This window comes from Rutilus rutilus, assembly GCF_951802725.1.
Source record: "Rutilus rutilus genome assembly, chromosome: 6".
Classification (NCBI taxonomy): domain Eukaryota; kingdom Metazoa; phylum Chordata; class Actinopteri; order Cypriniformes; family Leuciscidae; genus Rutilus; species Rutilus rutilus.
The window spans coordinates 27,223,917-27,237,852 of record NC_140214.1 but is presented as its reverse complement, the minus strand read 5'-3'; the positions used below and the strand labels follow the sequence as shown (position 1 = coordinate 27,237,852).

At 37.9% G+C, this 13,936-nt stretch overlaps 2 protein-coding genes across 3 annotated transcripts in view; one reads left to right on the top strand and one right to left on the bottom strand.

Moving 5' to 3' along the window:
* The window catches only part of slc44a5a (solute carrier family 44 member 5a), a 93,342-nt gene extending 91,183 nt beyond the window's left edge, over nucleotides 1–2,159 (top strand). The window contains exons 20-22 of the mRNA XM_084412724.1: nucleotides 937–1,025; nucleotides 1,123–1,207; nucleotides 1,486–2,159. Of these exons, the coding sequence (XP_084268850.1) occupies nucleotides 937–1,025; nucleotides 1,123–1,207; nucleotides 1,486–1,598 (287 nt within the window). The 3' untranslated portion in view covers nucleotides 1,599–2,159. The remainder of the gene's footprint in view (nucleotides 1–936; nucleotides 1,026–1,122; nucleotides 1,208–1,485) is intronic.
* Nucleotides 2,160–4,936: 2,777 nt separating this feature from the next.
* lhx8a (LIM homeobox 8a) lies at nucleotides 4,937–9,207 on the bottom strand. 2 transcript variants are annotated; one of them, XM_084410174.1, is made up of 8 exons: nucleotides 8,985–9,207; nucleotides 7,824–7,964; nucleotides 7,515–7,636; nucleotides 6,658–6,878; nucleotides 6,408–6,511; nucleotides 5,975–6,070; nucleotides 5,442–5,625; nucleotides 4,937–5,312 (listed from the first exon to the last, which is right to left on the bottom strand). In XM_084410174.1, exons 1-8 carry the CDS (start codon nucleotides 9,036–9,038, stop codon nucleotides 5,236–5,238), a joined length of 999 nt encoding a protein of 332 aa, XP_084266300.1. In that variant the 5' UTR covers nucleotides 9,039–9,207; the 3' UTR covers nucleotides 4,937–5,235. The 2 variants fall into 2 exon arrangements, with proteins under 2 accessions (XP_084266300.1, XP_084266299.1); XM_084410173.1 differs by lacking the exon at nucleotides 8,985–9,207 and adding an exon at nucleotides 8,209–8,461.
* Nucleotides 9,208–13,936: the final 4,729 nt, after the last annotated feature.

Here is a 13,936-nt window from a genome sequence, read left to right as displayed (position 1 = left end):
AACATTTTACGCTAAAGTTTGTGAGGTTTGTTTGTTATATAAGGTTATTTAACAAGAGTGAATCAATGTTTACACTTTCTAGGCTACTGCAGTATTTCTTCCATTCCTTTTTTCCATAAATGTAAAAAAATTAAAAAAAATGTTCTAAACCATCAGTCAAATGAATTAGCAACATTATTATCTTGGACTTTAAAAAAAAAAACTTGATGAAAAATCAGAATAAAAGAAAGATAATCGACTGCGCATCCCATGAAGCATTGCAAATGATGTAGGCTAATTAAATTATGAACAATAGGACCATGTCAAATTGATTATAAGCATAAAATATTAATATTTTAATTAATATTAAAATATATACAGTACATTAGTCATTGAAAGATCATATGACACTGAAGACTGGCGTAATGATGCTGAAATGATTCAGCTTCAATCACATGAATAAATTACATTTTAAAATATATATTGAAATAGAAAACAATAATATTTGTTTGAATCATATCACTGTTTAATGCAGTCTTGGTCAGCATAAGAGAACATCTTACTGAACCCAAACTGTAGTTTTCAGTACTGTTTGAGATCAAAGAAATATGTTTTATTTTCATTAGCAATGCTTTATGAAAGGGTACGCTTTCCGCTAAGCTTTTATGCAAAAATTCCAGTTCCAAGACTACATCTCAACATGTTTATGCATAGTGTAATGCTTCACAGGAAAAAAAAAAATCCTGTCTACAGTTACATAGACTAGAAATGGCTAGGGAATTAATTAATTGATTTATTTTTGTAGCAAAAACTCATTTAACGTATGCAGTAGGCTAGTTAAGCAGAACTGCATGTATGGTCATATCTCCTCTGACCACACGAGGGCGCGAGAGTGTAACAGTGAGCGGCGGTCCACTGAGGTTTGTGGTTGAGCGCTCCATCAATTATATCCTGCAGGTGTTATTGCCTTCCTCCTCTTTACACGCAAGATACCCATCATCCAAGAGGAGGTGCCCGTGTTGAATTACTACTGCGTGCCTCTCTTGGTGAGAACTTCTCTTTGGTATTATTTATTATTTCAAACTGGAACTAGTTTCTGGTTGAGATAGTGTTTTGACTGGCAGCTCTCTCTTCCCTTGACAGACAGTAATACTGGGTTCATACTTAATTGCGCACAGCTTCTTCAGCGTCTATGCAATGTGTGTGGACACTTTGTTCCTTTGTTTCTGTGAGTATTGCTTGCATTATTATATTTAAAAAAATAAGTAAATGCCTTGAGTGTTATGATCAATTTTAGCATGGAATAATAGATGCTAGCATCTATTTATGTAGCTTGAAATGAATATTTTCCTGTATGTCCCTCTAAAACCTTCTCCCAGCTTGAAACCACTGGCTTTAGACTTTTTCTAAACTGCAGATTTTTACACATTTGACTTCCTGAGGCACTACAACCTCTATTTCTCTCCGTTTTCTGTGTTATCGTACATCACTGTGCGGCGTTCACAGGCGAAGACTTGGAGAGAAATGACGGGACAACTGCCAAGCCTTTCCTCATGTCTCCCGGCCTGAAAAGAATTCTGGGAAGAGCCGAGCTGAGCCCCAAGAAGTCACGCGGATAAAACCCTCCGAATCTATGAGAATACCTTTACTCGACTTACGTACTTAGCATGCATTAACTTACAGTATAATATAGCTAAAGTGGACTGCATTTTGTAATGGGAGCTGAGGATTATGGGAAGTGTTGACGTGACCATCCACCTCAAGAAAAGACCAAAGACTCTCTCTGCACTGTAACAGCACCGAAACCCAGGACACGGAGCTTTGGCCTTTCTGACACAGACCCTACACTGCATACTAACATGTTTGCCTCTTACTGCTGCCTTATTCTGGGAAAATGATTACTGACATTTAAAAGCTGCCTGAGATTGGACACCTTGAGGAAAGAAGCCCAACTTGAGAGTCGATGTTTTCGCTATTTCAGCGTAAAGCTGAACGACTGATTCTTCGAATACAGCTTTCTTCTCTCACGTACGATTAGAGCTGGTTTTACAGCTAAAACGACATTAAAATGGTTTTCACACAATCCCTGCAGGACTTCCCCTTTTAAAAAACAATGCACACATTGGTAAACAGCATCCCATCATCCAAATATTTTGTTCAATGTAAATTGTATATTGAAGGAATTTTTTCTGGCTTAAGTCAATCCATCGCATTTGTGACATTAATGTTGATGAAAGTACAATGAAAGTGAATGGGCCCATATTTGGTGTATTTGTAAAGCTTATAGTTTTATACAGGCACTTACATTAATTATTCTGTTGTAACAATTTTTCACATTTTTTTGTCATTTAAGGGTTTATGGCATTGTATATACACACATTCTGGCATCATGTTAACACACGTCTTGTGGATATCCTATTGAAACGGCAAGTATTTGAATGTTTGCGCACTGTAACCCAGATTTTGGCTTATTTAAAGAAGAGAAGGGACAGGTGGACATTCATTTTTGTTATTATATCAACACTGTCACAAACGCTGTCGATTAACTGAACCTTCAGCATTGCGGTTGTAATGGAGGGCAAAGAGATTTCCTGTATCACAGTCGCTCAACTGCAGATCAGATGGACAAAACACTCGTGTATAAAAACTAGGCCTGCATCTGAAATCGCATACTTCACTACTATATAGTAGGCGAAAACAGTTTGTGTTAAAAAATAAATATGTCCAACTTCACAGTACTCATAAAAGAGCAGGCAAAGAGCTGCTTCTTCCGGTGAGATTCTGAAGTGTGCATGCGATGGACACTTTACTATCCCATGAGGCCACGGGAGAGGATTTACGAATGGCAGTGAAGCGACGCAACTGACGCTGGTAGGTCACATGATAATGACAGCATGGCGAATGTAGTATGTCCTGATTACAGTCATACTATATAGAGCATACAACAAGTAGGCTACGTACTCAAGAGAGTGTGCGATTTCGGACGCAGCCTAGGCATCTCTTAGTTGCTTCATTCTTTCTTTGAGTCTGGTTTTCTTTAAACCTTCATCACTGATTTTAAAGCAAAATGTACAGTAAATAATGTAACAAGTCTACAGTCTTCCAGATCAGTTCGATAATATTTTCGGTTCAATGAAACGCTCCTCCGGATATGACGCACAGGCAGAGGAATTCATTAAAATTTAATGGTGATAATTATTGAATGTCTCTTACATTGTCATGTCGAAATCCATGTAAATAATGAACACATCACTACTCGTATGTGTGCCGTGCCACTGTATTTGGGACTCATGAATGCATGTCAGTTTTCCCTGCTCAAAATACTTCAACAGATGGTTAACGTGAGGTTTGGAAGACTTTAAAAAGCACTCTATATCTGAAATCAGCAAAGGGCTTTCATAGCATTTTCTTTTCTGTGTAGTTGAAGTGATTGGGAGTCATCTGGCTTGCAGAAGGACAGTAGACAAAAGTGCGTTTCTAAATGCTTCCTTCAGGACCGACGAGTGAGATCGAGAGAAGAATAAGCACTTCTACTCCTGTAACAATTTATTTCCTGAAGAAGATAAAAGAACCAAACCATTGTTGTGTTTTGTTGGTCCCCTTTTACGGATCTTTTTGAGAATAATTGGAGATATAAAAGAACTGTCCTTCTCAAAGAAGTCATTTAGGTTTATTTGTACTGTGAGATACAAGATTAAAGTGCTATGGTTTTATAATCCTAGATTAAAACACTTTTGTAATGTTGTAGGAGTGGGTATTTATTGTATTTGTACTTTTGTACCACAAAATGGAATTGTGATTTTTTCTTTCTTTTTTTTATATATATCTAAATGAATAAAACTATTTAAAGAATACCTTCCCTGAATGACTTCCCTCAGGTCCATTTCGCACATTACAAATATCTCAAAGGCATTTTCTTTCTTTATCCCAAGTTGTCAAACAATACAGCACAGCTGTGATGAATCTCTATCATTTCTCAGGATTTAATTCCCTTTATTAAACTGCCATTGAAATGCATTAAAGCTTCAGCACATTAAAAATGTGTTTTGAGGATCTCTCATCAAAAACCATTAGCAGACTATACACTTAACCTAAAGTGATATTTTAACAGTAACGAATGCCTTCAAGTAACATAACGCCAGAGTAAACGGAAATCGCTCTGTTTGGGATAAGGTAAACACAAAGACGTGCACGTATAAGCATCCTTATGTCTACTTCCAGCTTTAGACAAGGAGGAAGATGATGGATCAGCTGCTCGACCCTTTCGCTGAGAAAAACCCTCAGAAGAACTCGAGGCAAGACGGCTAACGGGAAATAAACAGCCGTCGTCCTGCCGCATACGATACTAGCAGCAGCTACAAACTATTCACTGATTTCTTATGTTTAATGCAAGGATTGATGGCTTTGCAAACTGCATCTTTAGATCTATACCAAAATTGGTCAATTTTCCAGTGACCATTAAAGATAGCGGGCTAAAATATCAAAATGATTGACATGTTAAAAAGTGCAAGAACATGCGATTAAAACGCTTTGTCAGTCACAAAGAAACCAAAGTTGTAGAGCATTATACGGACCAAGATGTAAAGTAATGGGCGTTTCTGCAACATTTGTTTGCATTTAATAAGATAAGCCTATATTTAAATGTTTCCTCCCTTCAGTTCATAAGTATCGGTTTAATTCAAGCATTTAGGCTAATGACTGGTCTACATTGTTGCTCAAGAACAAATGTGAGAAAAGGCAGCATAGAAAACTTTCTAGCCATACATAATCCCAAAACAACTCAGAAACATCTGATTCAACTCAAAGTTCTTAAGCAGAGACACTAAACAAATAATTACACCAACCGCTTTAATTTGATCAATGCTAGAGGCAAATCAGATTTTATTGGCTTTTCTTCACCTTCCCATTTTCTTTAGAACCATCAAACAAAACAATGTGCGTCGACTAAACCAGAAACTAAGAATTCCATGGTAGATTTATTTTAAAACAAAGTGCTCAGTCACATACAAGAAATAAATTAAATGCCATTTATTCCATCACTATATAGATATATATATATATAATATATTAAACAAAAACTTCAAGCTCTTTTCACAATTAGAGAGACTTTTCTTTTCGATCATTGCAAGACAGATATCCTTCAGTAAGTGCCCATGAAAGATAAAGTAGCATGGGTCTTGTTCAAGACTCAGTCAATAGAAGAATCAGTATTTCCTCGTGCGGTCCTCTGACCTGACCGTGCGGCGGTGGGGCGTCTCAGGCGTGGCTGATGGGCAGCTGTGTCATCGAGTGGGGCAAGAGAGGCTGCAGCACCAGTGAAGTAGGAGAGTGGACTACAAGGACGAAAAATTCAACGTTCAGTCTCAAAACCTCAATGAAGAGCTGGTCAGCATATGCACAAAATTAAATCAAGCTAGCTGAGTCAAGCTGAATACAGTTAATATTCCACGAGAGGAATGTACCATCCATATAGGAGTGTAGCGCAGTCAGCATAGGGTTGTCCACGGGGGCAAAAGCGGTGTACTGAAGTTCATCTAATAGAGGTGGAGAGAGCTGAGCAGACTGCAGAGATGACACTGGTGCGGCTGAAGAGTGATTTGGGCTGACATGCTTCTTATGACGAGCTCGACAGTTCTGGAACCAAACCTGAGCGGAAGGCAGAGGAAGCGAAACATGTTTATTGACAGTACAGTGAAAATTCATTGACGCAAACAGAATTACAGCAAACAAAAATAAGCCACTTGCGAATCAAATTAATACTTAACATGCTAAAGCACTCAAGTAATTGGTCAGCACACATGGCACAAAATAAGAAATCAACTTTGATCATAATTTTTTACAGTGTGTTATGACAACATTTGTTTTTACATTGCTTCAACTCAAATTTTTTATAAGTTATCCAAGATTCATCCAAGTCAGTTTAATGTAATTTAAGTTGAAATGACTTAAACATCCAAGTTGATTCTACTTAGTCAAAAAAACTCTTGCATTATACCTGAATAACCCTCCGGCTTAGACCGGTTCTTTCTGCCAACTTTTGTAAAGTCTGGGCATCTGGATTGTTGTCCTGAGCAAATTGAGTTTGCATTACCTTGAATAAATAAAACAGATTAAAAAAAAATAAAAAAATAAAAAGTGTAAAACAAAGACTAATGTCAAGCAGCCATTACAAGAACAATAAACCACTCATACATATATGGATATATTTTGAAAAATAAAAGTTTGTGTTTACATAGCATATATAAATCTATATACAATCTGTGTGTGTATATATATTATATTAATATAATTTATTAAATATAAATACCGATTAATCATTTCACAGCCCCATTTTTATATTTATATTTATATATATATATATATATATATATATATATATATATATATATATATATATATATATATAAAAAGAGAATTGGAGTATTAACCTGTAGCTGGTCAGCTGTGAAACTTGTGCGTGCCCTCTTGGCTGGTTTAGGCTGATTTACTTCCTGCTCTGAGGGAACGGCTCCCTCCACATTCACTCCTTTTCCTACGGCAAACCACATAAGAAAGAGCGGAAGTAAACTTAAGCTGTGGTTCCATAAGAGCTGAATGAAATGGAGATGGAATAAACAGTTTGTTTATTCTGAAAGCTTGAAAATGTCCATTTAGGGTATACAATGTCAAGCGTCTAACCATTCTCCATGGCGCGTTTGAGGTTGTCCAACATGCAGTCGTAGTGCACACGACACAGAACCCTCTCATCCACCAAGGCGAACTCTTCTCCTGTGGACAGCTGTCTTTTGCATGAGAAGCAAGCAAAACAAGCCAGGTGGTAGGTGTTCCCTTTTGCTCTGCGGACCCAGTCGTTTGAATGGATGTTCCTGCCACAGTGAGCGCAACGGGTTCCATATTTCCTGCCAGAACCAAAAAAAATTGCTAAGAACTTCCATCTTTAAAAGGTAAACAAGCTTTTGTGGCACCTCTTTTAGTGAGGCTAACAGCGGTTGTTTGGTGGAGATACGGCACTCCGGGGACAAACCACAGGGATGGAATGAAAACATTGGTTGACTATAGTCCATGTAGATTATAGAATTTACAGAGGGAAACAGTCAGGAAAGCATGCAAGGTTTAGGTACACTTAAATATAAAAAAATTATAATTTCGCAATAATGCCGAAGAACTTTTTTTTTTTGTGAAGAATTGTAATATTCCAAAGAACATTTTTTCACAATAAAGAACCTTTTGTGCAGTGGAAATGTTCTATGAATTTTAAAGGTTCTTCATGGAACCATCGATGCAAATAAAGAACCTTTATTTTTTAAAGTGTAGAAAACTACAAAATGTTTAGTCACAAAATAAGAATACTTAACCAGTTCGGAAATGCTGTACACAATTATTTTGTAACTCCAAAACAAAAACGCACACACAGTGCACTGAACAGAAAATATTGTTGGTCGTCCAACGGCCGCCTGACAGCACTTTAAACAATATTTTAAGTAGCCCATTTATTTGACATAAATGAGTAAAAGAGATTTTATTTTATTTTTTACCTGAAGTAGTCCAATTTACAGAATATCTCCTTTTCTTTTATATAGCAGCTAATGTGTCTGCCCAGAGATGTTTGGCACACGCTGCACGACAGGCATCTCACGTGCCAGCACATGTCGTTCACCTGAGGAGGAAAAGCAACAGTTTTCAATTACGCGTCTAATATTTCAGCATGCATGGAGATACGGTTTACGGTCTTAAAATGTTAAACTTGTATTTAAATACTGGGCAAACCCCAGCGTCCCAGAGCTGAACTATTTAGTAAGCCTAATATGTCACTTGTCTGAATAAACAAAATATTTAATGCGTACCTTGAGCAGATATTTGTCGACGATCTCAGTTCCACAGCTGGTACAGACGGCTTTCTCTGTCATGGCATGAGGTGAAGAGCTGGGCGACAAAGAAAGTGACGACGAACACGACACCTCCTCAAACAGCTCCTGGGGTTTATCCTAAAAATCAAACAAAGATTAGCCTACGCGCATTAGGTTTCTTATAACTAGGCTATGCCTACACGAAGAACACAAACAAAAATTCTAAAAAGTTGTTTAGGGATGAAAGTTCAGCCTTAGGAAACAGCAGATTAGTGGCGTTCCTAAATAATATTCTGAAACCTTTGACTAAAACTTAAAAAAAAAATTATCAGTAGCCCCCCATCTCCAGAAATGCGTAAAAAGAGTTATGACTGATATATACCGGCGCGTTTGTCAGCGGTGTGTAGAGGACTGAACCTCCGCAGCGCGCGGGCATGACGAGACGAGAGTAGTTCGGATACACACACTGTATCGCGCGCTCGTCCACGCCGCCGCCTTTTAACCTCCGCGCCGCGGCCGAGCGACCCATTAACGACCACTCGTTTCACTATGACAACCTTCACACGCGAGCGAGGGGCGATGCAGAAACACGGGCGTTGTTTAACGCAAAGCGTCATCCTCTTCATTTCAAGTACTGAAACTCCACAGGTAAAATGAACGGTTTTTCCTGTCGTCTTCTGTATACTTCTGGTGCTGTCCAAACTGACTGTTTTTTTTTTTTTTTTTTAAACCTAAACTATTTCCAAACTCTCTTAAAACCCGACTTGTCGCCGTGAAAAAGAAGAAAACAAATCCCAATCAGTTAATTTATATTAATTGCGCGCAGGCGTTGCTTGAGGCACAGCTGAGGATGGTACCGTAATTCAGAAGGCAGTTTCAGCTCGCGCTGACAAAACAGAAGAGTAAATAATAGTTTATTGCGTGATGCAAAATGAAACAGCTGCATCTGCAGCGTTAGTTTTTGAAGTTTAAAATATCGTGATTATTTTTATTATTGAAAATCTTCCACAATATGTAGCCTAAATATCAGAGAAGGCCACTTCGCTATCAGGATTTATTAATAGCTATAAAATAATAAAGAAATGAAAGTAGCAGACAATGAAGAGACAATACACGAAAAGACATTTGAAAATGTAGGCTAATTAATGTGTCACTTACAGTGTTCTTGCTTGGACTTTCTTTCGCAGTGGTTTGTTCATTTTTCCAGTACATTGTATCCAGTAGGCTATGTTGTTATCCACTCTTATATGTCCTGTACAGCGAGCATTAATCCACACACGGCTGCTGCAGCTCAATGCACGCCGTGACCATGTTTTAACTCAAACTTTTGTTTTCTCAGTGAGGGTGGAACTTTTGCTCGTGTTCTCACTCCTCTAGCCGCACCTCCCTGTCACATTTACACACGCCTATTATCAGTTGCGTGAAATAAAAAGATCTGTAAACAAACTGCAGGCAGCATAATATTTAGTTGAATCAAGTTTTGGAAACGATTTTTAAGGCCATACATGCCTATAGGAAAGAGCTTAAATAATACAGCTGGTCTCTTTCATCTTTAGATGCCGCAGCAGCATAAACATCAGAATTATGATTTTGCTTCACAGAATATCACAATATCATTACCCTCAGTGATAGCCAACACTGCATGTCAAATTCACTTTGCATTATTGCAATTCGGAGGTTTGCTCGTGTTATTGCGCGGGTTTGACATTTTGCCTTAGCAAATACAGGTTTGGAAATATGCATGGGTAAATTCTGCCATTTATGATGATAAAATGAAACATTTCAAGTTTGTAAAATGTTTCAGCTGAAGGATAGTCATTTTAAACAGTTAGCAATAGCTCTGAAATGCATTGTCAATATCAATGTCGTTTGTTTATTAGTTTGCTTTTCAAATAAAACTATTAAATAGGCCTATTATTACGGGCTTATTTTTATTAGTATTATTATTTTGATATTATTGGTTGAATTAGCTGGTTAAGTTTTTTCCTCATGGTTTAGGCTATTTTGTTTTTTAAAATCTCATGTTCGTGATTTTAAATCGCAAGTTCCAAACAATTCACTGCGCAATGTTGCTTTACATTTAATAGCCTACATGCTGTTTAAAAAATAATGTTTACGTCAGGAGCGTAATTGTGATATTCTAAATAAAAAATACGTTCGAAGTCAAACAGTAGGCTAGCATTTATCTGGGTTCCGCTGAGTACAGTATTTAACATAGATATATCGACATATTTGTTTACAGGTTGCCTAAATGTTTTTATATAGCCTATAATTCATTCTTTATATCAATCATGTTGTCGACAACTGAATTTGCATTATAGGCTATTATTTGCAGTTATATCAATTATCTAGCCATACATTTGGCTTAATTTCAGGCAGCTCACATATATCCGCATTTGAACGGACACTGACGTCTTAATTACAAGAGCAATAATATCAGTTTCCATTGAGATTATTCTTGGCTCTGTGGATTGGTTTGTTTGACGTGGAGGATGTGAGGCAGTCTGGGATATGTGAGAGGTGTCAGTCAAGTCAAAGCGCGTGACCTTTTTTCTCTTGACTTTCTGGTCAGATTTGTAATATACGTTTCCTCTCCGGGGAGACTTTCTTTTTTTGTGCGTACACACCGTCAAATGAGCAAGCGACTTTGTGTGGTTTATTTTAGTCTAACATTTTTTTTTTTTTTTACAAAAAACTTGTTTCATGCTGACATGCCAGAGACAGCATATCTGATATCATACAATGTCAACAAAAAAAAAATGTGACCGTGTATTACACCGACTGAAATGGTGTAGTTGTCATTTATCCTCTTTTCAAATGCTTCAGAGTTCATCTCTTGATTTGTTATAATATAAAGAGAAACTCTTAATTTAGAGTGTTACTGTAGTGTTTTGGAATGCTCATCAAATTATAATTTAAACTCAACTCCTGCGATCTTTGTCTCCCTTCCTCTGTTATGTATTTATATCTTCTATTTATCTGTTCATGTTATGCCTTCTCGATTTAATTTCTTCTTTTTTTTCTTACACACACACACACACACACACACACACACACACACACACACACACACACACACACACACACACACACACACACACACATACACACACATACACACACGCACATCACTCTTAAAAAATAAAGGTTTCAAAAGGTGGTTGTCGTAATGATGCCATAGAAGAACCATTTTTGGTTCCCCAAAGAACTGTTCAGTGAGCTGAACGATTTGTTTAATATTGTGTACATAATTTTCTCTAAATCTAAAGAAACTTTTTCCACTATAACCTTTTGTGTTATGGAGGTTCTATGTTTATTAACAGTTCTTTATGGAACCAGATGCCAATAAAAATAACAAATACCCCTCCCGTTCAAGCAAAATTGTCTTCATCTGGAGTGTGTTTGTCAGGTTTTCATATGTGATCTCCCACCCATTACTCTATGACTCTGTCTCTGTGTTAAGATGGGTGGAAAGATTGTTTGGCGCTCCTTCTACCCACGTGGTTTAAGCAGTGGCCTGCTAACTAACATTGTTCCTGTAATGTTTCCTCTAGTAATCAGATCCACTGGCCCTTTAAAAAAAAAAAAAAAAAAAATTAATATATATATTTAGGCCTATATATATATCCCAATATTAAACGGAAATTGACATTTATTTAATTTGATTTATTTTTATTTTGCAGTCATCCTGACCATGTCCATATTTATTTTCCCTTCATAACACATTCTTTCTTATTCTAAATCTTTGAACTTTGAACAAAAAAAACAAACGGGAGAGCCTTGTAATTGCCACTGTAATGCAGAGAAACATTTGTCCTCTAAAAGACGTAGATGCCCAAGAGAGAGAAAAGCAGCCAGCATCATTCATACACAACAAGCCATTGGTTTATTCATTGACTTTCATCCGTGAGGCTGAGATCTGATGTGTGTGCTGTAACATGACACTGAGGGTCTCAGAGCTCCTTGACTTTGAGTAAATGAGCTCTGACAGGTTGATCGGGGAGCGCTGTGGTCATGTTTCCTGACCAGTTCTGCTGGCATTAAAGCTGGCCAGCGCAGGAAGAGAAACCCCATTTGGCAGATGTGTGACAGCGCAGTGAGTCTCCAGACACTGTCCTCCACGGAGGCCTGTGCAGAGAACGTTAGTGATAGGGGAAATGTATTGAAGCAACGGTGCATCATGATTTTAGTGGTATAGTCCAAAAACATTTCAAGGATCATTCATCATGTTTGCTAATTCCAGAATGCCTGACTTAAACCATTTCCTGCAATATGATTTAAATAATTTCTGCTTGGCCTTTGCCCTTTCTGGAAATCATTGATTATAACCACATTTAATTTGTATATCTGTTCTCTATACCCTGCAAATAATACTGATGATAGGTCATAAAACTGCACTTTTATTTAATCTTTTTCTCTTTTGTCTTTTCATTGTACATTATATTATCAGGGAAACAGTTTGAGTGAAAGGTTGAAATTAAAAATATATCTTATATTTAATATCTTGTGCTTCAGTGGAAGCAAGAACATCTGACCTCCAGTGCAAGCGAGTTAATATAATCAGTGTTGCAGATTTACTTTGATTAGTGACTTACAAATAGTGCCAAATCTGAATTATTTCGTATTAATTTAATACATTTCCATAGATAAAAATGATTCAAACTCATAAAACATTGCACTTTTGTATATTTAAATGTATGAGTTTTGAGCCATAAGCTTGTAGGCTTACAAGCCCCCCCCCCACCATTGTGTCTGGTGTCTGACGTCCCGTTCTAGATAATCTCAGCATTGCAGTGTCCATCTGCATCTTTGTGCCGGTTGTGTGTGGATGGAGCGCAGCTCTCGAAGGAAATGGAGCTGATGACAGTTTCTCATGCTAGGGGGCTCTGAGCTTCTGCTATCATGCAGGCCACAGGAAACAGAGATTACAACATGACCACCACAAGGGAAGTTATACCCAAAACACATACACTTAAGTGTCTGTTCTTCGCGTCTCCACTGCAACTTTCGGCTCCAACCGAAAGCTTTGTTTCGTCGCCACAAAGGAGTGTCCCCACTATCAATGGCTCAGTTCCGGTACAGAGTGCTGAATGAATCTGTAAATAACGTTAGGATGTTTTTAAAGTCAACATCTTGGGGTTTGTTGTGCTGACGCCTGTTTATAAAGCCCAGCAGTGTTACTATTTGGAGCCGCTTGCGTGATTAATGCCGTGTTTGTGCGGCTAGCTTTGAAAATGATTGTCCTTGCATGCAAAGCCTATCAAGAGAAATTCAAATGTGCTCAAATCCCAGTGGGTTTTGATAGCCATTCCTTGGCCATGCTCCGATGGGGATATCCTGGCAGGAGGATGCCATCTAGATGTATGTTTTAGAGGTTAAGTCATCCTTACCTGTCCCAGGTGAACCCCAAAACCTAGTGCTTGTACATAGCTGCTGTCTCTTGAGACAACCTGCTGTATGTGAGAAAGGCATGAATGGATGTCCAGACTTAAGGAACATTGGTTTGAAAAATGAATCCAATGAAACCCCCTCTGGAGACGCAACACTTCTCGGTTACACCTCTGCTTGATCTTGGATTCATTTGAATTGACATGCATTCCTGTATCATCATCATCATCATTAATAATGTAAAGCCATGAAAGGCTATTCAGCCCTCAAGCGCACATCACCATTGACTTCACAGTGATTCTAGTAACGTCTGACGTCTGTGGTTAACAAGTCCTCCCCCCCCAAATTACTCCATTACACACCACTCTCTATATTGTTACGATGACAAAACGTTTTTTTTAGGCTGCCTTAGCGTTCTAACAGCGTTTGTCAGTGTCAAAATGAATGAGATGGCCAATCAAATCAAAGAAGGCAGGATTTAGTGTTTACAGAAGACAAGCATGAATGTTTTAGTTTTAAAGGCCCACTGAAGTGCCTTGAAACGCATAACATTATTCAATGTGTTGACGTCATTTCCACTCAAACAGGAAGACAGGGCAGGACATATCGAATAGCGTTTTGTTTACATCACAGTTCTGCCAGAGCCGTTGAGTTCGGTAAAGCAGCAGTTTCCTCCTAATCTCTAACCGTTTCTCCTCCTAATCTCCTCCATATCGCTTTAG

What these genes read in the sequence shown, in the direction of transcription:
- lhx8a (XM_084410173.1), bottom strand. Translation starts at nt 8,355, where the DNA reads ATGGGTCGCTCGGCCGCGGCGCGGAGGTTAAAAGGCGGCGGCGTGGAC. An exon ending in TGTAAATTGGACTACTTCAG is followed by an intron (nt 6,879 to 7,514) that starts GTAAAAAATAAA and finishes TGGTTCTGGCAG; the next exon opens with GAAATATGGAACCCGTTGCG. An exon ending in GCTACACTCCTATATGGATG is followed by an intron (nt 5,313 to 5,441) that starts GTACATTCCTCT and finishes TCGTCCTTGTAG; the next exon opens with TCCACTCTCCTACTTCACTG.